The sequence below is a fragment of the Triplophysa dalaica genome, chromosome 2, assembly GCF_015846415.1.
Source record: "Triplophysa dalaica isolate WHDGS20190420 chromosome 2, ASM1584641v1, whole genome shotgun sequence".
NCBI classification, from domain to species: domain Eukaryota; kingdom Metazoa; phylum Chordata; class Actinopteri; order Cypriniformes; family Nemacheilidae; genus Triplophysa; species Triplophysa dalaica.
This window is the reverse complement of record NC_079543.1, coordinates 28,765,213-28,785,698: the sequence shown is the minus strand read 5'-3', so window position 1 is coordinate 28,785,698 and position 20,486 is coordinate 28,765,213. Positions and strand designations below refer to the sequence as shown.

At 40.7% G+C, this 20,486-nt stretch overlaps 1 protein-coding gene across 1 annotated transcript in view; it reads left to right on the top strand.

Annotated features, from left to right (window-relative positions):
- gpc5a (glypican 5a) overlaps positions 1–20,486 on the top strand; it is a 131,345-nt gene that overhangs the window by 22,791 nt on the left and 88,068 nt on the right. The window contains exons 3-5 of the mRNA XM_056740428.1: positions 15,038–15,732; positions 18,214–18,350; positions 18,502–18,627. Coding sequence (XP_056596406.1) covers positions 15,038–15,732; positions 18,214–18,350; positions 18,502–18,627 — 958 coding nt within the window. The remainder of the gene's footprint in view (positions 1–15,037; positions 15,733–18,213; positions 18,351–18,501; positions 18,628–20,486) is intronic.

Here is a 20,486-nt window from a genome sequence, read left to right as displayed (position 1 = left end):
TTAACCCTTTTATAGGCCAGATTCACATTTTGTGTCTTTTGCGCTCGCGTATTTATTATTTTAAATGTAGACATGTAATGTTTTCTAGATGTGTCTGTGCCGCATCGAGATGGTAGTAGTTCAACTTTTCGTAGTGCCGCATGTGCAACCCGGGTCATTTGAAGAGCGATAAAGGCCCAGCTCACGTTTTTCACACGAAATGTGAATCGGGCCTTATGGTGTTTTTGCTACTCAGAAAATGTATTTACAAATACTTGACAGATCTTGATACCAATTACAAATATTTTCATTGTGTCCCACAGAGCCGAACACCACGAGGGGTTAGAATGTTGGTGAATTGTCTCTTAATTTAAAACTCTGATCTTGCTTTGCTCAATGAGACTTTTATTATTCAGACCTTGGGACCTTTAAATAGTTTATCTAGTCCTGTCTGTTTCTCCTCTGGGTCTAAATGGGTTAGACTAATTTAATCCTGCTGTCAGGTCATAATTCAGCCTTGTTTTGTCCTTGTGTTGAGCTTCATCTCATGTATAACACTGATGAACTGGACTCTTGGTGGTGGATCATCAGTGTCAGGGGCTTTGTGTTCGTATGAGCTCTGTGACTAAATCAATAGCAGATTAAAACAGGATTATTAATGGAATACTTTACAGAAAAATAGAATTTATTAACCCTCATATCATCCAAAGATATATAAAAAAAAGAAAATGCATATATTGGCGACATCTCGAAAATGCGAACAATCTGAATTTGCATTTAAATGCACAACGAAACAGATAAAATACAACTTTTTGAAATTAGTTTTAAGAACAGTGCTTAAAATACTTATTTTGATATGTATGAGAAAAATATGACATGTAATTTAAGAGTAATTTTTTTACAGATTTTCCACGTAAAAAGGAACAAACTGAATTAAAAACGGAAGGTTGTTAAAAAAAATTAATGTCTTTTTTGAAATACGGTAAAAAAACATAAAATTACAGAAAAAGACAGCAAATTTACAAGAAAAACAATGTAATATTACGGGGAAAACCGTTATTTTACAGATTATTTCTGGCTCCCCGGCTGCCAGAACATGTCCTTTCATTTTTACAATATTTCTTTTTTTACCGTTTATTTTTAAATGCAGTCAAAAACTATATAATTACTGAAAAAGACAACACATTTAAAAGAAAAACGGGTCAACAATTTAATATATATCCTTATATCCTATAATTATTATATATAAATACAAATCCTATAGATTTTCAGTAAGATCAGTAAATATCACATTGCAATGATGAATAAAAAAATTAAGCGAAGAGCCACAAACCTGTATATTAAATTTTAAACATCCTTGGGTATGGTAAAACAGAACAGTTTATTTTATATTTTTATGATACAGTATAACAAGCAAAAGGATTTGCCTAGCCCTATTATTTTGTATATGTCTGTTTTTCCAGTTTACAGATTTTTTTCCAGTGTATATTTTAAACTTATTTAGTGAAATTGAAACACATCTCTGTGCTGTCATGTGCAAAACTTTGAATGTCATTGGTTTTCATGGCAAAATATTTTGTTTTATAAAACTGTATGTTTTATTTTTATGATGAAAGATCTTAAAACCCTAACCCATAAATGTTTTTAATGTGTGAAAGCAAAAGGATGTTGTTGGGGGTTGCTAGGTGGTTGCTAAGGGATCTTCCTAATTGTGTCTTTACTGGTTTTTCCACCATTAATGGTCTGGCAGCTGAAATTCATAAGTCTTTTGTGTAGAACTTCCCTCATTAATAAACTTCATAGTTTAAGGAGTGACTCGTGTCTGTTTGGCACAAAGTTGCAGCATCAGTTATCATCAGAGTTCAATATTTCTGTGCTCACAATGGCTTTAGGCTAGAAAGCCTTGATATGAGGTGTGGTTGTGTTGTGAATCATCGTTTCTTACGCTCACAGTGGAATGCACAAAAAAACCTGATGAATCTGCTCGTTCACTCCGGACGTGAGTTTGTATATGAGTTTGCTTACATGTACAGATGATGTTTTTTACCCTCACTGCGGTCCGAGGCCCTTCGGTTGAATGCGAGTTCACTCAAACCGCAGAGAGAATCTCTCATCCGTCTCGTGGGTCTCTGCCTCGTCTCGTATATCACCGGTGGCTTTTCTTGTGGTCCAGAGCCATTGAGATCAGCTGAATCACACCAACACAAGTCGTCCTCATGTTTCCCAACATCCAAAAGACCAGGTGGCGTAAGAAACGCTTTGATGTCCGGTTAAATAGTAACAATGAGGGGCCTCCTCTGGAGCCGGGACCCTTTCAGGGAGGATTAGACAGAGCAGCGAATCACGGGCCACGTTATAGACGGACCCAAGTGGTGCTGTGACAGGCAGCGTGTCTGGAGAATGAAAGAAAGGCCGCTATTGTCCCATCCGCTGGTTTAGCAAAATGAAATGGAAAGAAGCGTCGAGGATTTTGGAAGGTGACATTAAAATCTCCAGCATGTCTGGGCACAGTTTGTTTTGATGAGTCACAATCGCACTGTATTTTTCTGTTTTTGTCACATTCTTGTTGCCACAATGTGGTATATTTGTGTGTGTGGTTCGCATGAGTCACACACTGAGTAAATCCTCATATATTTGAAACTCGGTCTCATCTCATCATTTGTTATGGTAAAGTTGTGACACATTGACTGCGGTACCGTGAGGGTATCACTCTGGTATGATTATATATTATATGGTATTTCCACTGTATTAACTTACACTTCTCTATTATTCTCAATGGAAAAAATAAATATCGATGAACTCATCAAAACTATGGATTGTTTGGGAATTACATTCTGACAAAATCCAGAATATATCAAAACTGTTATTTGTGATCATCTCCAGTGTTGTTAGTCTTTTTTTTGCAAAAATTTGTTATTTTATTCTAGTTTAGTCTCGTATTGTCTAGTCCAGTCCAGTCCAGTCCAGTCCAGTTTAGTCCTGTCCTGTCTTGTCTTGTCTTGTCTTGTCATTCCATTCCATTCCATTCCATTCCATTCAACCAAAGGGAGATATTTTGAAACAAAAATGGAAAACAAACAATTCTGGGCCAGCCTTAACTACCTTTTTTCCCTGCTATGGTAGTCAATGAAGTCCAAGAAATGTCAGTTGCTAACATTTTTCCAAATATCTCCCTTTGTGTTCAAGAGAACATAGACATTTCTACAGATATGGAACAATCTTAGGGTGAGTTAATTATGACTACCCCTTTAAAGAAAAATCACATATGTGATAAATATCATAGTTATTATGGACTTTATTTAATTTAAGTAAAAACAATATATCTACTAAAAAGTTGATAACTAATTAAATACATTGTATAACTAAAAACATTAGTGCTTGTCATGTTTGTGTTTGGATGATACAGTACTTTATAAATGAAATAAAATGCACTTCATCTCATTAGAATATTTTCTGCTTTCTTTGGAGCTTGATGAATTCCTTCACTTTATAAATGAAAACATTTGTGGTCGTCTGACTCTTCATTTGCGTTTTGACAGAACTTTGACAGTTGTATTATTGTTTTTATTAGCTCGAGTTTAGTTGTCAGATATTGAGTCGTCACACGAGGATCGTTTCACAGCGATATCTCTGAACAATCACACCATTGATCTCTGGTGAATTCCCCCGCTGTCAGATGTCAACCCAAACACTTTTCAGACTAATTCACTCTCTCCAACTCCTTATTTATTATAACACGCTTCTGAATGAGAGAAGATCTCAGAAAGATCTCAAACCGGCACATCATTTATTCATTTTTCGCTAAATAACTTTTCTGCACGACCTGCTTGTTTTTATTATTATTTTCACACTCAAAAGATTTAACACTGTGATGTGATTGTACGAGTGTTTGGATGTCTCCCTGCTTCACCCACATCTTGACTTTCTGCCCTGTATAAACCAGACACCGATGTAAGACAGGGTATGACAGCGCCTGTCCCAGACGTAACCTCAGCCCCTATTTAAACACACCGGATGAGCGTACCCGCATATCATCCACATCTCACTGCCGTCCAAATGCCACTTTCCCATCATCCTTTGCGCTTCTGTTAAGATGGAGGTGCTGATGTTTGCAGAGTTGTGTTTGCCAGCAGTGTCACCTCTGCAGTCGTGCCGGCAAATAAACGTTCTGCCAGCGAACAAGCGTTGGTCCAACTCAAACAAACATTAAAGTCGGGCCGTGCGAAGCCCCTCTTACTTCACACTACAGCTTTCAATTGAAGGAAGGGAAATACAGAAGCACACGGCTCGTAAATCTCGAGCATATATGACTTGTCAGATCGGCGCTGGCATTTAAACACTTTGCCATTGACATTTCTGTCTGTCAGGGTTTTTCCTACCTCAAAATGAGGCGGAGGGTGAGCCATAATGATCTTGTATATACGCAAAAAATCTACTTTTACATGCAGCGCTGCTCATCAATGTCAGTTCCAAAAGCAGTGAACCAATCAGAAGAATTCGGAGGCGGGGCAAGCGATGCAAGCTTCTGTTTACAGTAGAACCCTGTGATGTAGTATAATGTGGTAGCCGTGACTGACCGATAAATGGCTTAATATAAATTAAACCGTATTAGTTGAAATTGAAAGAACTCCAGAGCAAATTGAATATCTTCAATCTCATGTACAAGTAAACATCACTGTTTCACCATAAAGCGACGACCCCCTCCCACACTGAGACCACCGCAGTGAACCCAAATGCCCCGAGAGCGGCGCTGGGCCATCCCTCATAGTTGAAAGAAATAATATGCCGTCATGCTTAAGTGGATTACTTGGCATTATTGAAAATTGAGTAATGCCACAATTACGGCTGAGGGATGAGAGCGGGGTCTGCGAAAGCCTTTTAGCAGTCGACTACATAGACAACAGAGAGTGTGTGGAATGAAATGCATTTCTGATTGTGCTTTGATGGACAAAGATGTCAAAGCAACAGCTGCGAGGAAAAAACATCTCACACCTGCAGCGCTTTCAGAAAGACTGATTAAAGATTGTAAAACATGCACGTACGAGAATGTGGCTTTGTCATGTTTTTTTATGTTAAGTGTTGTGAAACAAGTCTTGCTTGCTTACTCGATCGTTGTTGTCAATTCATCGTTAAAAATGCTTTTTTCACATATAGGCTGTTCAATGCATGGTGATGTATATTTGTGTAGCGGCTTCTGGAATGAGAAGAACGTAGGGCCGTTGCTTTCAGTTTGAAGGTATGTTTGGATTGTTGGAAGTTGGTTTCAGTTTGGTTTGCCATCGGGCAGTCATTATTGTCCCGCCCTCAGGCCGAGACGAACGTCATGAAAAGAAGAGATGCTTTTGGAGAGGGAGGGGTAGTTTCTGAATTTGATTAAACAAGTTGAAGGCATTTGAAATTAGAAATTATCATTTATAATAAACAAGACATTTTTGATTTCATGGGGACTTTAAATATGCTATGAAAGCAGCCAAAACAACTGCAGTGTGATGTCGTCCACTTCCTTGTTTTGGGCTGAATAAATCACATGAATTAAAATGCATATTTGCATCTTTTTTTTTTACATATATAAATGTGTACACTTTAGAGAGGGTTTTCAAAACGTCAAAATTTTCTTCACAAAAATGCTGTGAGTGTGAACGAAAGGCTAAAAAGGTTTTAGTGTGCTGTGTTAAAAACAAAGCCGTTTGTGTGCATTTTATCAAATGTCTTTCAGTGCGTCCCTTTTCCCCGACCGACGGAATACGACTCACTCGGTAAAAGACCACAACCTACCTGGTGACCCTTCAAACACGTTTCCTGGCTTTGTCCTGGTGTAAAGTCATCTTGTGTTTTGTTGTAGTTCTTCTCGTTGTCTTCAGGACGTGCATTAGAGAGGCTCATACACTATTCATGCGGCATTGATGCATTGTTGTTGTTAAAGGTCACCTGTAAAGATCAGTCACGTGCTGGACATTCACTCTGCATTAAAAACAGAAGAAAATGCATGCGTTCAGTGTCATCATGACAGATCTCTAGAAGCAGATGAGCAGTTTCTTGTTAAGCAGAAGTCTGGTTTGCAAGCGCAGTCACGGAGCGTAATGATATGATGAGTCTGTACGGTGCTTATTTTTCCACTCTTTAACACCAAAGATGACAACTTTAAATATAACATTTAAAAAATCATCCTACGGCTGATGAATGATAAAACATTGAGCTAATCAAAATCCATTTAAATAAAAAGGGTTCATGCATTTATAATGTGTAAGTTTAGAATGAACAGAACATTGTTAGCTGATAATTTACATGATAACCTTCTTGGTGTGAAGAGGTCTTAAAGTCCCAGTGAAATAAAAATTACAATTCTTATTTTTTCATGAAATATTGCAGCGTTAGCTGTAAATAGTTGATCAATGTGGGTTATTTTCTTAAAAAAAATAATGTACCGTCATAATCTTCGTTTAAATATGAAAATTCACTTCCACCCTGAAATGAGGTACGTCAGACGGCTTGGGCGGAGCATCCATTAACACCTCCCCTTCAGCTGTCAGTCTGAACCCAGCTTCATTTCAAAATGCAACCGCTGTTTTTACACATCCAATCAATTCGCAGGGCAGAACACAAGCCACACCCACTAATTTTCAGCTTTGAAATTCCATTTCACTTGGAAATGTGTCAAGTATATGGAAGTAAAAACAATGGCAACTTCAGGTTCACGGGGGCTCTAAAGGGATACTACACCCAAAAGTGAAAATTCTGTCATCATTTACTCTCCTTCGAAATCTGTATAAATTTCTTTGTTGTGATTATCACAGAGAAAGATATTTAGAAGAATGCTTTTAACCAAACGTATCTCAGTCCCATAAAAGTAAAAAATACTTTATCATTTTTTTGTTCTGTTGAACACAAAAAAATACATTTTGAAGAATGTTGGACAGCAAACAGTTTTGGGGCGCTTTTGAGCACCATTGCATTTTTTTCTCCTTTGGGAGTCAATGGCGGACAAAATCTGATATTTCTTCCAAATATCTTTCTCAGTGTCACATTTAAACAGACTTGGTACATCACAGAGGTGAGTAAATAATGACAGAATTTTCATTTTTGGGTGAAGTATCTCTTTAAACAATAGACATTCACATTACCAAAGTCTGTTTACGAAAGTCGCCCCACATGTTTGCAATGCCTCTGGACAGCTATTTACTTCTTAGCAAGACAACAGTCTTATCTCCTTGAATGTTGGAAGGGAGATATTTCTAAACACAGCACATTTCCGATCAATGATTGAACCTGATATGAACTGTACCACAGCCTTGGTTTGCTAAGCTTAAATTGCACAAAAATCACCTTTTTCCATGGTCGCTTCGCCAAGAGAATCTGGAGTCTTTATCGATTGACAATTTGATCTTTTTAATGGTAGGCGGCCAAATTTTGTTTTCTCCCGATTGGTTGTAATGGCAGTGGCGCATCTTGGTAATATATATAGTGTTTGATATTAGCAGGCTGAAATGGTTCAAATCACGGTATTGGTGAGGTTGTTGGATGTGTCTTTGCAAATACAGATGGGAACCATAGTTTACCATGTTTATAACATTTTGGAGTCAAATTGAGACGCTCTACCAGTTGAGCTAGAGGAACGCTATTTTCACAAGCTTTCAATTTTGTTTTCACCCAAAAAAAAATTAAATCCCCAGAATTAATGTATCCAGTTAAAGCCGGCAGAGATTGTCAGCGATATCACATGGTGCCAACTCTTAATTTGGCCCTGAATTTAACTATGGAGAGAGTAAAAGAATGCTGGCTAGTAAATAGTTGTGGCACTTTCCATGGCTCCCAGTGGATTTAAATGAATAATAGACCTGTTGACGGGGTTCCGGCATTTTTTTTTTTTTTTTTCAGGGGTCTTTCTTTTCGTTGCTCTCATACACTGGAAACAGCAGCGTTTTACCCGTCACGAGTGATCTGATGATGCAGCATCTTTTCACTGTTCGGTTTGATGTTACCCAGAATTCTCCGGGGGCTCACCTGGGGCGGCCCCTCTGGAAGACATCAGCAGAAAACGCTGAAGCCGGCAGGCAGGTTTCAGGAACTGAAAACTTCAGTTGTTCTGCTGTTATGTTTAATCGTTAGCCTCGGGAACACCAACAGATACAGGCAAAGAAACAAAAGATTACAACAGTGAAAAAAGATCTTGAGTCCCAGAAAACCTCAAATGATCTGGGGATAATAAAGTTGTGATGTTCAGGTCTGGGTAAAGTCATTAAAACGAGAAAAATCTTAGTCGTTAGGATTTTTATAGCGTTTATCTAGTGATGTTCTGTTGCAAAAATGTTTCTGTATGCATTCTTAAAGGGACAGTAAACCCTAAAAAGGAAATTCATTCATCATTTATTCATAAACCTGCTTCTCTCTTCCGCAGAACACAAATTAAGATATTTTGAAGAACGTTGATAGTCAAACAACATTGAACCCCATCGACTTCCATTGTAAACCACTGAGGCATTTCTCAAAATATCTTCTTTTGTGTTCTGCTAAAGAAAGACTCACACACAGGTTTACAACCACACAAGGGTAAATAAACGATGATGATTTACAAAATGTGTATCAAGATGAATTTACAGGTTACAATAGAGGAGAGAACGCTTTCGACCTGAAGGTTTTAACACGTTCATTATACAGCCGCTGATGTTGTGCGGGTCCAGGGCTGGAGTGTCTCTTCACTGCTGAAGTGTGCTTGTGGATTGTTGATGGTAAATCACATCAATGTACGGCTGTTTGTACGATGCTCTCACTGTTAGAAATGCTCTTTCGTTCTCTGTTCCTCGGAGTTAAATGTTATGTTTTGACACTTGACTATGTTGGCATCACGGTTCTGCCATTTCAAATGTGGCATGCCAGCATATCTATCACCAGCTCCTCGTTCTGGGGAAATATGTGAACACGGGAAAGAAAATGTAATACATTAGCACTCACTTCCAGCCCCTTTCATTCTCAAATCTCTCTCCCCCTCCTAGTGACACAACCCATGACGGGCACATGATGTGGGCAGCTCTCAAACACAACAACAGAAATATTTCGCCATAAAGCCGTTTTAGCACAACCTCTCACCCTCCTGTCGGCTTACACCCCACTGACACTCTCTTACCCCCACAGCAAAATTGCCAGTGTTAAAAAAGGTCAAATTAACATGTTGATAGTGTGGATTATGTATACACTGTAAGTGTTAATTTGACATTTTTTAACACTGGTGATTTTGCTGTGCCCCAAACACCTCCATTTACCCATAACTGAAGTTACATAACCTTTCATTTGTGTTCTTGTATCTTATAAAAAAGAGAAACGACGGATGAGATCTCTTCAAATCTCAATCATTTTTCCACCAAAAATGTGATTATTTCCAATAATTGGTGCAAGGACTTAATCATGATAACATGTTTACGTGACATGGGAACACCTCTTTGCTCACGTTTACGTGAAAGCTTTATTAGTCTGATTATTTGGTAATGTACAGGCAGCCGGTTGTTATGGCACATATAATCCACTACAGTGTAACCAGAACCCAACGGGAAGGGGAGCAACACCTGGCTGGTTGTACATTATCCCGCTTATTACACAGCTACTTGCCACATGAGGAGAAAAACTGGACATGAAATGTGAAATATTTTTTCAGCTCATTTTTACCGAATGTTTGCTTTCGGTGTTGAGCTAATAAACGACGTTCAGATGTCACCAACATGTAATTTGGTTGAATCAATTGTAAATATAATGTGGTAATTGTTATTAAAAGACATATTTGCCAAGAAAACATCAAAATGATGTGCTGCATCCAGGTTGCTGTGTGCTATTAGTTCCGAGAGGTTGTTATCTGGGAATAACGAACCTGCAAATGTCGCGACTGGCCATTCAGAATCAAGCATTCTTACGAGCCGTGTAATAATTTGCAATTATATACCGCATAAAACGATGCTTGTGGTTATCATTTTAATATATTCGCGTCAAATGCAAAACACCGGTGGTGTACGCGGTCATCTCGTTCACGATGTTTCTGTTTGGGAACAGAAACTAGCTTTCCTGTAGCTCAGTGGTAAGAGCATTGCGTTAACAACGTAAGGTTGTGGGTTCGATCCCAGGGGATTGCAAATGCCTATGTAAAATGTATAGGATAATGCAATGTAAGTCTTGTTGTAATTACAAAAGTGAGGTGGCGGTAAAACTTCAGAAGAAGTTCTTCTTCTGGAACGCCAAGTTCATGGGTTTCATCCCAGGGTTTGCACATACTCCAAAACAAATGTTGAGTATACTGCAAAGTCGCTTTGTATAAAAGCGTCGGCCAGATACTTCAATCAAAGTCAATATCTTAGAAATATGACTTCTGAAATCTTCTGAAAGAGAAACCTCTGAGCTATAATATTTTCCTCTGGGAGACTCTCGGCTTGTTTTTTGTCCATGTTTAAATGTAAAGCCCAGGGAGGAAATTGTGTGTCTCTGTCCGCACAAGATGATGTATGACAACAGGATATTGTGTATTTGTTTGTCAGCTGTCGTCAGGTTATGTGTGATTATCCGTCATCTTCCTGGTGAACGGTTGAGCTGGTCCTCACCCAAATGTTCTTATGTTCCTAAGACTGTAAAATCTCTTTGTTTTGGTGGACAGTTAAGTCTGGAAATATTAAAGCCTTACGAGCTTTAAGTCTTTTAAGCCTCAAGATTTTTAAAGGAATGTTTGACTTCAGTGGTTTTCTGTAAATAATTCAGTATGACGGCTATTGGCTTGTGTTATTATATCAGACTGGATTACTTTAATAGCCCTGCATTTGGACGTATTAGCTGCTCTATGGTCATGAAAGTACCAAATTTTGTTTGTGACAGATTCGAGTCTTACAAGAGACAACGAACGGCATGAAATTAAAAGAACAAACGCTATTATGATGACAACTGATGTGTTTTAGGAGCCCAGCCGGTCATTTCTAACATTAGACATCACATCTGAATTAGAGCTGAGTGCTTCCTGCGTACACAGAGATGATTCTCAGTATAAGAGACATGAGATTCATCAGTGTGTTTAAAGCTCTTTAGAGGAAAAGATATTGAGTCACTCCGTCACTCACTCACTCACTCACTCACTCACTCACTCTTTGTCACTCTGTCACTCACTCGCTCACTCGCTCGCTCACTCACTCACTCACTCACTCACTCGTCACTCACTCACCCTTTGTCACTCTGTAACTCACTCTCTCACTCGCTCACTCACTCACTCTTTGTCACTCTGTCACTCACTCGCTCACTCGCTCGCTCACTCACTCACTCACTCACTCACTCACTCACTCACTCACTCACTCACTCACTCACTCGTCACTCACTCACCCTTTGTCACTCTGTAACTCACTCTCTCACTCGCTCACTCACTCACTCTTTGTCACTCTGTCACTCACTCGTTCACTCACTCACTCACTCACTCACTCGTCACTCACTCACCCTTTGTCACTCTGTCACTCACTCGTTCACTCACTCACTCACTCACTCACTCACTCACTCACTCACTCACTCACTCACTCGTCACTCACTCACCCTTTGTCACTCTGTAACTCACTCTGTCACTCGCTCACTCACTCACTCTTTGTCACTCTGTCACTCACTCTGTCACTCACTCGTTCACTCACTCACTCACTCACTCACTCACTCACTCGTCACTCACTCACCCTTTGTCACTCTGTAACTCACTCTGTCACTCACTCGCTCGCTCGCTTGCTCACTCACTCACTCACTCACTCGTCACTCACTCACCCTTTGTCACTCTGTAACTCCCTCTGTCACTCACTCGCTCACTCACTCACTCTTTGTCACTCTGTCACTCACTCGTTCACTCACTCACTCACTCACTCACTCACTCACTCACCCTTTGTCACTCTGTAACTCACTCTGTCACTCACTCACTCGCTCGCTCGCTCACTCACTCACTCACTCACTCGTCACTCACTCACCCTTTGTCACTCTGTAACTCCCTCTGTCACTCACTCGCTCACTCACTCACTCTTTGTCACTCTGTCACTCACTCGTTCACTCACTCACTCACTCACTCACTCACTCACTCACTCACTCACTCACTCGTCACTCACTCACCCTTTGTCACTCTGTAACTCACTCTGTCACTCACTCGCTCACTCACTCACTCACTCACTCACTCACTCACTCGTCACTCACTCACCCTTTGTCACTCTGTAACTCACTCACTCACTCACTCACTCACTCACTCACTCTTTGTCACTCTGTCACTCACTCGTTCACTCCCTCACTCACTCACTCGTCACTCACTCACCCTTTGTCACTCTGTAACTCACTCTGTCACTCACTCGCTCACTCACTCACCCTTTGTCACTCTGTAACTCACTCTGTCACTCACTCGCTCACTCTCTCACTCACTCACTCACTCGTCACTCACTCACCCTTTGTCACTCTGTAACTCACTCTGTCACTCACTCACTCACCCTTTGTCACTCTGTAACTCACTCTGTCACTCACTCGCTCACTCACTCACCCTTTGTCACTCTGTAACTCACTCTGTCACTCACTCGCTCACTCTCTAACTCACTCACTCACTCACTCGTCACTCACTCACCCTTTGTCACTCTGTAACTCACTCTGTCACTCACTCGTCACTCACTCACCCTTTGTCACTCTGTAACTCACTCTGTCACTCACTCGTCACTCACTCACCCTTTGTCACTCTGTAACTCACTCTGTCACTCACTCGCTCACTCTCTAACTCACTCACTCACTCACTCGTCACTCACTCACCCTTTGTCACTCTGTAACTCACTCTGTCACTCACTCGCTCACTCACTCACTCTTTGTCACTCTGTCACTCACTCACTCACCCTTTGTCACTCTGTAACTCACTCTGTCACTCACTCGCTCACTCACTCACTCTTTGTCACTCTGTCACTCACTCACTCACCCTTTGTCACTCTGTAACTCACTCTGTCACTCGCTCACTCACTCGCTCGCTCGCTCGCTCACTCACTCACTCTTTGTCACTCTGTCACTCACTCGTTCACTCACTCACCCTTTGTCACTCTGTCACTCACTCGTTCACTCACTCACCCTTTGTTACTCTGTCAGTCACTCACTCTTTGTCACTCTGTAACTCACTCGTTCACTCACTAACTCACTCACTCACTCTTTGTCACTCTGTCACTCACTCGTTCACTCACTCACCCTTTGTCACTCTGTCACTCACTCGTTCACTCACTCACTCTTTGTCACTCTGTAACTCACTCGTTCACTCACTCACTAACTCACTCACTCATTCACTCACTCACTCTTTGTCACTCTGTCACTCACTCGCTCACTCACTCACTCACTCACTCACTCTTTGTCACTCACTCACTCACTCACTCACTCACTCTTTGTCACTCTGTCACTCACTCACTTACTCATTCCCTCACTCACTAACTCACTCACTCACTCACTCACTCTTTGTCACTCTGTCACTCACTCACTTACTCATTCACTCACTCACTCACTCACTCACTCGTCACTCACTCACCCTTTGTCACTCTGTAACTCACTCTGTCACTCACTCGCTCACTCACTCACTCTTTGTCACTCTGTCACTCACTCACTCACCCTTTGTCACTCTGTAACTCACTCTGTCACTCGCTCACTCACTCGCTCGCTCGCTCGCTCACTCACTCACTCACTCTTTGTCACTCTGTCACTCACTCGTTCACTCACTCACCCTTTGTCACTCTGTCACTCACTCGTTCACTCACTCACCCTTTGTTACTCTGTCAGTCACTCACTCTTTGTCACTCTGTAACTCACTCGTTCACTCACTAACTCACTCACTCACTCTTTGTCACTCTGTCACTCACTCGTTCACTCACTCACCCTTTGTCACTCTGTCACTCACTCGTTCACTCACTCACTCTTTGTCACTCTGTAACTCACTCGTTCACTCACTCACTAACTCACTCACTCATTCACTCACTCACTCTTTGTCACTCTGTCACTCACTCGCTCACTCACTCACTCACTCACTCACTCACTCACTCTTTGTCACTCACTCACTCACTCACTCACTCACTCACTCACTCTTTGTCACTCTGTCACTCACTCACTTACTCATTCCCTCACTCACTAACTCACTCACTCACTCACTCTTTGTCACTCTGTCACTCACTCACTTACTCATTCACTCACTAACTCACTCACTCACTCATTCACTCACTCACTCACTCTTTGTCACTCACTCACTCACTCACTCTTTGTCACTCTGTCACTCACTCGCTCACTCACTCACTCTTTGTCACTCTGTCACTCACTCACTTACTCATTCAGTCACCCACTCGTTCACTCTGTCACTCACTCGTTTACTCACTCACTCACTCACTCACTCACTCGTTAATTTACTCACTCTTTGTCACTCGTTCACTCACTCACTCTCTCACTCTTTGTCACTCATTGTCACTCACTCGCTCACTCTCTGTGTACACCAGGTGTATGTGTCTAATTTGTCCACTCGTTCTTCTACCCAAATGCATCTTAATATCAGATATGAACAGAGCATCAGTCTCACTCACTTACTATTTTGCTCACTTATTCTGTCTCTCTCTGTTTCTCTGTGGGAGCTCATCATTGAGGAGATCTCTGTGGTCTCTGATGCTCTTCTCTCTCTCTCTCTCTCTTCAGATGTCTCCGTGCACACAGATAAAGAAGCGTTTCACAGGGGGTGAATCTGCAGGAGTCATTCTCAGCTCTGCGGTTTTCAAAGGGTCCACGGCTCAATTTTGCAGAATGACTTTAATGTGCTCAAACTGCACTGCCAGTGTCCTCTTTAGAGAGCCGGGCCAAAGAGACGTTTGATATTTCAACAACCGCACCAATTTTATTCATTCAATATTTTTATTCGGAGAGAGTTTGCAACCTCTGTGACTTTTAAGACGAAGTGTTACGCAGGTATTAATAATATTATGGTATTGTTGTGACACCTTTGGGATAAATCAAAGTGTGTGCTGGGCAACATACCCACGAAACACTGCAAACTTGCATTCAGTTAACAGTTTTTCATCTTTTCTTCCAGAAACCGTGGAGTCTCTAGTGCGTCAGGCGGAGAATTACACTCACACCGTCCTCCTGCACACCTACCGTGACTTGTCCCATCACGCGGCGGGTCCTGTCGGGGAGTTCTTCACGGACGTCAGTCTCTTCGCGTTGGGGTCCGAGCTCAGCCTGGAAGAAGCCTCGCACCGCTTCTTCGATGCTCTCTTTCCCTTGGTTTACGAGCGACTCGTGGAGCCCGGTCTCTCCCGTCTGACCCCCGCTTACGGCGAATGCGTCCGTGTGGCCTGCCGGGACCTGGCGCCCTTCGCCGGTGCCCCCGGGCGCCTCGCCGCGCACATCTCCCGCGCCTCCGCGCCGGGCCGGGTGTTTCTGCAGGCGCTTCATTTGGGCGTAGAGGTCATCAACACCACGGATCATATTCAGATCAGCCGTGAGTGCAGACGGGCGCTGCTACGGATGAATTACTGCCCGCACTGTCAGGGTCTGACCGGCAGCGAGCCCTGCACGGGCTACTGTCTCAATGTGATGAGAGGATGTCTGGCCAGCCTGGCCGAAGTGGATTCTCATTGGAGGGAGTTTGTGCGCTCGCTGGAGGCTCTCGAGACTCGCACGCGCGGAGGACAGGACCTGGAGCAGGTGCTTTTGGGAGTACACGGACTGGTCGGGGACGCTGTGGCACACGCACAGAAGAACGCACCTCGACTCTCTGCACAGGTAAGAGATGGTGCGGACTCAAGGCCGTTGCACATGGAATCTCAAGTTTGCGTACGGAATTTTTGTATGTTAAAACATAAATACGACCTCAAGTTTTGTCAATAACATTCACACTGCCTACGAGTTTTTGGTCCGCCGTTCGGACTGGGTTCGAATTTCTGCATTTTGAGAGGTGTTTTGACAATTCGGAGACACCGTAAAAACGTGCGCCAAATACGAAAAAACACATACGAAAATTTCGGAATGAATGTGCGAATACTTTAATAGTTGAGGATTAATGAGGGAAATTGTCGAAATGCTGAAAAATTCATATTGAATGAAACTTTTTCATTACTTTACATTTTGCCAAATTTGGTAATATTTGTTTTCTTTGATTTTTTTCAGCTCATTTTTTTTTTTTTTTTTTTTTACAACTTTAGGGCTTTTTTATTCAGAATGTAGTGATACCTTTTTTTATGGTAAACCGATACTCAAATTTAATTGAATTTCTTAAATCAAGTTTAAATATACGCTTTGAACACTTTAATATTTTGGATTTCAGTGTGTATGTGAGCAGTTTGGCTCATCCTCATGTCATTTCATACCGTTATAAATTTGGATGAACACAAAGAAAGATATTTGGAAGAATGTTAGTAATTTTCAGTTCTGTGACATCATCGACTGCCATAGTAGGAAGAATGTAATGCTAGTCAAAACGGTTTGTTTTCCAAAATTCTTTAAAATATCTCATTATGTGTTTAACAGAACAAAAAAATACAATATTTGTATCCTACAATGGTAGTGGATGATGTCCCAGAACGGAAAACTGTGAACATTCTTCCAAATATCTTTCTCTGTGTTCATCAAAACGAAGAACTGTATACAGGTTTGAAACAAACTGAGGTTGAGTAAATGATGACAGATTTTTCATTTTTGGATGAAGTATCACTTTAATATCAATCAAACTGCAGTTTTTTTTAAAAGCCATAATAACTTGAAACATACAGCTAACAAACACAATAAAAACATTAGATCCTAAAAAAACAGGATTTTTGAACATTATGAACAGAGTAATCTAAATCTTGAACCAATATCTTCATATACTTTACAGCAATTTTTATTGTTATGTTTTATAAAGCGTCAACATTCTAAATAAATTTTGAAGAGTTTTAAAAGGCACCTTTTGTCTCCGGCACTAGATGCACTCACAGTCATGTCGAGGTGAAATGAGACGTTTCTTTACATTTCGTGTTTCTCCATCGCTGTTGTAAACCTCGTGGTGTAGCTGATGTTTGGACAGCGAGGAATGTGGCGTGGCCCGAACACGAGCGGCTATCAATCACACATGCCGGCGTGCCCGAAGTACTCTTAAAATACTCTCTGTGTGGGCAGCTGCGGCGGGCAGTGCCAACCTCACCGCCCGGGCAGATGGAGGGGCGAGCGGGTGACAGGATGCCTGCAAATCAATGCATCACAATCCAGGATTATTCAGATGTTTTAGGCGTGCAAGCAAAGTGCGTGTAAACAATGACGTAAGGCTTTAAACCAAATGGATCTCAAGCAGTGTTCTCTAATAAGATGTTGTCGTCAGGTTGTAAAAGGGTCAAGTATCAAGTGTGAGTGTTGTGGTCAGTGCAAGTATTAGACCAATGAAATCAGTTTAAATACACACGGTCAAAGTCATTTCGTGTTCAATCATTATAATCCAGAATTGAAAAGTACTGTCGCACAACCACAGCGAATCAATAAATACTGTAGTACACTTTATTATTTACTTTAGTGTATTGTAGTATACTGTATTAATTTATAGTAAATGCTACACTTTAATGTTATATTCTATAATATTACCTGTGGTAAATTATATAGTATACTTCAATACAAAAAACACTATAGTATGCAGGAACTTTACTACTGTTTACTAGAGTAAATACCGAAGTATACTACAGTATTTTTTCACGTGGTATTATAATGAATATCTACTTTATTTGCCACTCACTAGTTTAAATCATATTTAAAAACGGCGATCTTAGTTCAGTCTTCATCCTTTGACATTGTATAGTGATGTTACCTGCGTGTTGTTATGTGGCTGCTAAGGCGGATCACTTAATAGTATGGTAGAATCATATATGTTTAAAGCATCCCTTATTAAAATGAACTGTGTTTTTATAATGACAAGTGTTTTTTGGTGGATCGATGCCCATTTGTGTTTTTGACTAAATCGTTTCTGATCTCAAATGCAACTGAATGCAAAACTGATGAAACAGCACCACCTAGTGGAACAAGTCAACAATGAAGTTAAGATAAGAGATAATCTCAGTATTTGTCTTTTATAGGCTCTAATGTTATTGTACAGATACACATTTAAAGAATACTTTCATCCAAAACATATTATACCAGCACACACCGTACTGTCGTCCTGGTCCTCACTATAAAGTCTGTTTATTAATGCTCTTTGCTTTTATTAATGCTCAGTTACAGCTTGTACGTGTTTGAATTGTGCAGGTGCACAAGGTGTGTGGTGGTCCTGGCAGACAGCCGGAGAAGGTGAGCAGCGTCCAGCATGGGACCAGCAGCCGGAACTCTATTCCTCTTAAAGGGCCGGTACGAAACACAGACGACACGCTCAGTCACAGACGAAAGTAAGTCTGGACAAAAAAACATGCTTTACATTTGTTACTTCCAAAAAATGAACAAGAATGTTATTATATCGGTATGTCCATAAGGTGTGAAGTGAGCTGTGTGATTGTGCCCTCTGCTGGACCATCACTTAACTGTCTCATGTCTCTGTAGGGAGTTTCTCAACAGTCTGCGTCTCTACCGGACGTTTTATGGTGGTCTGGCGGATCAGCTGTGTGTCAGTGAACTGGCCTCTGCAGACGGGACGTCCTGCTGGAGCGGCGCTGATGTTGACAGAAGGTAGACGTCTAAAAAAACACTCTAATGAGGCTTCTATAGTTCATCACTTTTGATTTCTGTCCGCTTACTTTATGGGTAAAAAAATGATTTCTTTCTTTTTTTTCCTTCCTTCCTGCTTCCCTCCCTCCCACCCTCTCTCTCTTTCTTTCTTTCCTACTATCCATCCATCCTTCGTGCCGTCCTTCCTTCCTCCCTCCCACCTTTTCTTTCTTTCTTTCCTTGTATACATCCTTCCTTCCTTTTTTTCTTTCTTTCTTCCTTTTTTTTTTCTTTCTTTCTTTCTTTCTTTCCTTGTATACATCCTTCCTTCCTTTTTTTCTTTCTTTCTTCCTTTTTTTCTTTCTTTCTTTTTTCCATCCATCCTTCCTCTCTTTCTTTCTTTCATTCTTTCTTTCTTTCTTTCTTTTTTCCATCCATCCTTCCTCTTTCTTTCTTTCTTTCTTTCTTCCTTGTATACATCCTTTCTATCTTTCTTTCTTTCTTTCCTTGTATAAATCCTTCCTTCCTTCCTTCCTTCCACCCTCCCTCCCTCCCTCCCTCCCTCCCTCCCTTTCTTTCTATCTTTCATTCTTTCATAACTTTTGCTCTCAGTCGGCTTTCTTTATGGGTGAAAAGATTTGCTTTTTCATGTATATTTTTATATAGCGAACAGGTTTATGATTGAAAGCTGTTTTTTAGACCCGTGGCGTTCTGCTTTCTCTCTCTTGCTCTCCGCTGCACACTCGGACACTCTCGCTCCCGCCCCCCTAACCGATCCATCTCCTTCACATTGCTGATATCTCACCTGGCCTGTCAGCACCCAAACAGCCCCATAAATTCACGCGCGGTGGTATTTCCTCCTAACTGTCAGCTGCTGTCAACACTGGCGGATAGCAGGTGGGACCATATGTCAAAAAAAGAGGTGGGCGGAGTCAGAATCACAGCTGGGCTGGGTTATAGATGATCAGGAAACACTGATAGGAGGTGAGGTGGATTCTCAGCCTCTTTCTTGAGCTCAAATCGACAGACAGTGGTGCCCCCTACTGGACACTGAGGAGTATTGACCTTCATTTGAATATTTTCCTGCATGCATTTGGCAGACGCTTTTGTACCATGGTTACTACATTGAAAAATGTAGTATTAACTATAGTAGATTGTAAAACTGCCCTAATTTCTGTATAATTTTTTTACTATAGTAAAACGTACTAGAGACTAGTTTAACGTAGTATATTATAGTAACTAATGAGCTTTGATGATGCATACTATAGTAGGTGGTAAAACCGCCCTAAGTACTGTAGTGTACATTGGTTTTTACTATACTAAACTGAACTCAATTGCTGTATACTGTTGTATATTATAGTGATTACTGGACTTTGTCCATGCATACTTTTACAAAATATATTATTTTCTACAGTAAATAGGAAAACTGCCCTAAATACTGTAGTTTACATGGGTTTTTACTATAGTAAAACATACTTAATACTAGTATACTGTATTATATTATAGTAACTAATGAACTTTGCTAATGCATACTCTAGTATTATTTAGTATTAACTATAGTAAACTAAATAAAGCCCTAAATACTGTATTGCACATAGGTTTTTACTGTTGTTACATTACTGAAACAAGTGTACTACGATTGATTTAAAGTATGTACTGCACTTTTTTATGTATACTAGAATATTCTCTAGCGTTAGCTTTAGTGTTTTGAGAAACTGAATTAATATAGTATAGTATACTTTTGTGTTTACTATAGTAAACTAACATATTTTGTAGTTGTTTATATATACTACTGTATTCTGAAGTATTAAGTATACCAAATTGATAGACTGCAGTTTATTTTTTTTACTATCTAGGGTCTAAAAAACTATAGTATCCAT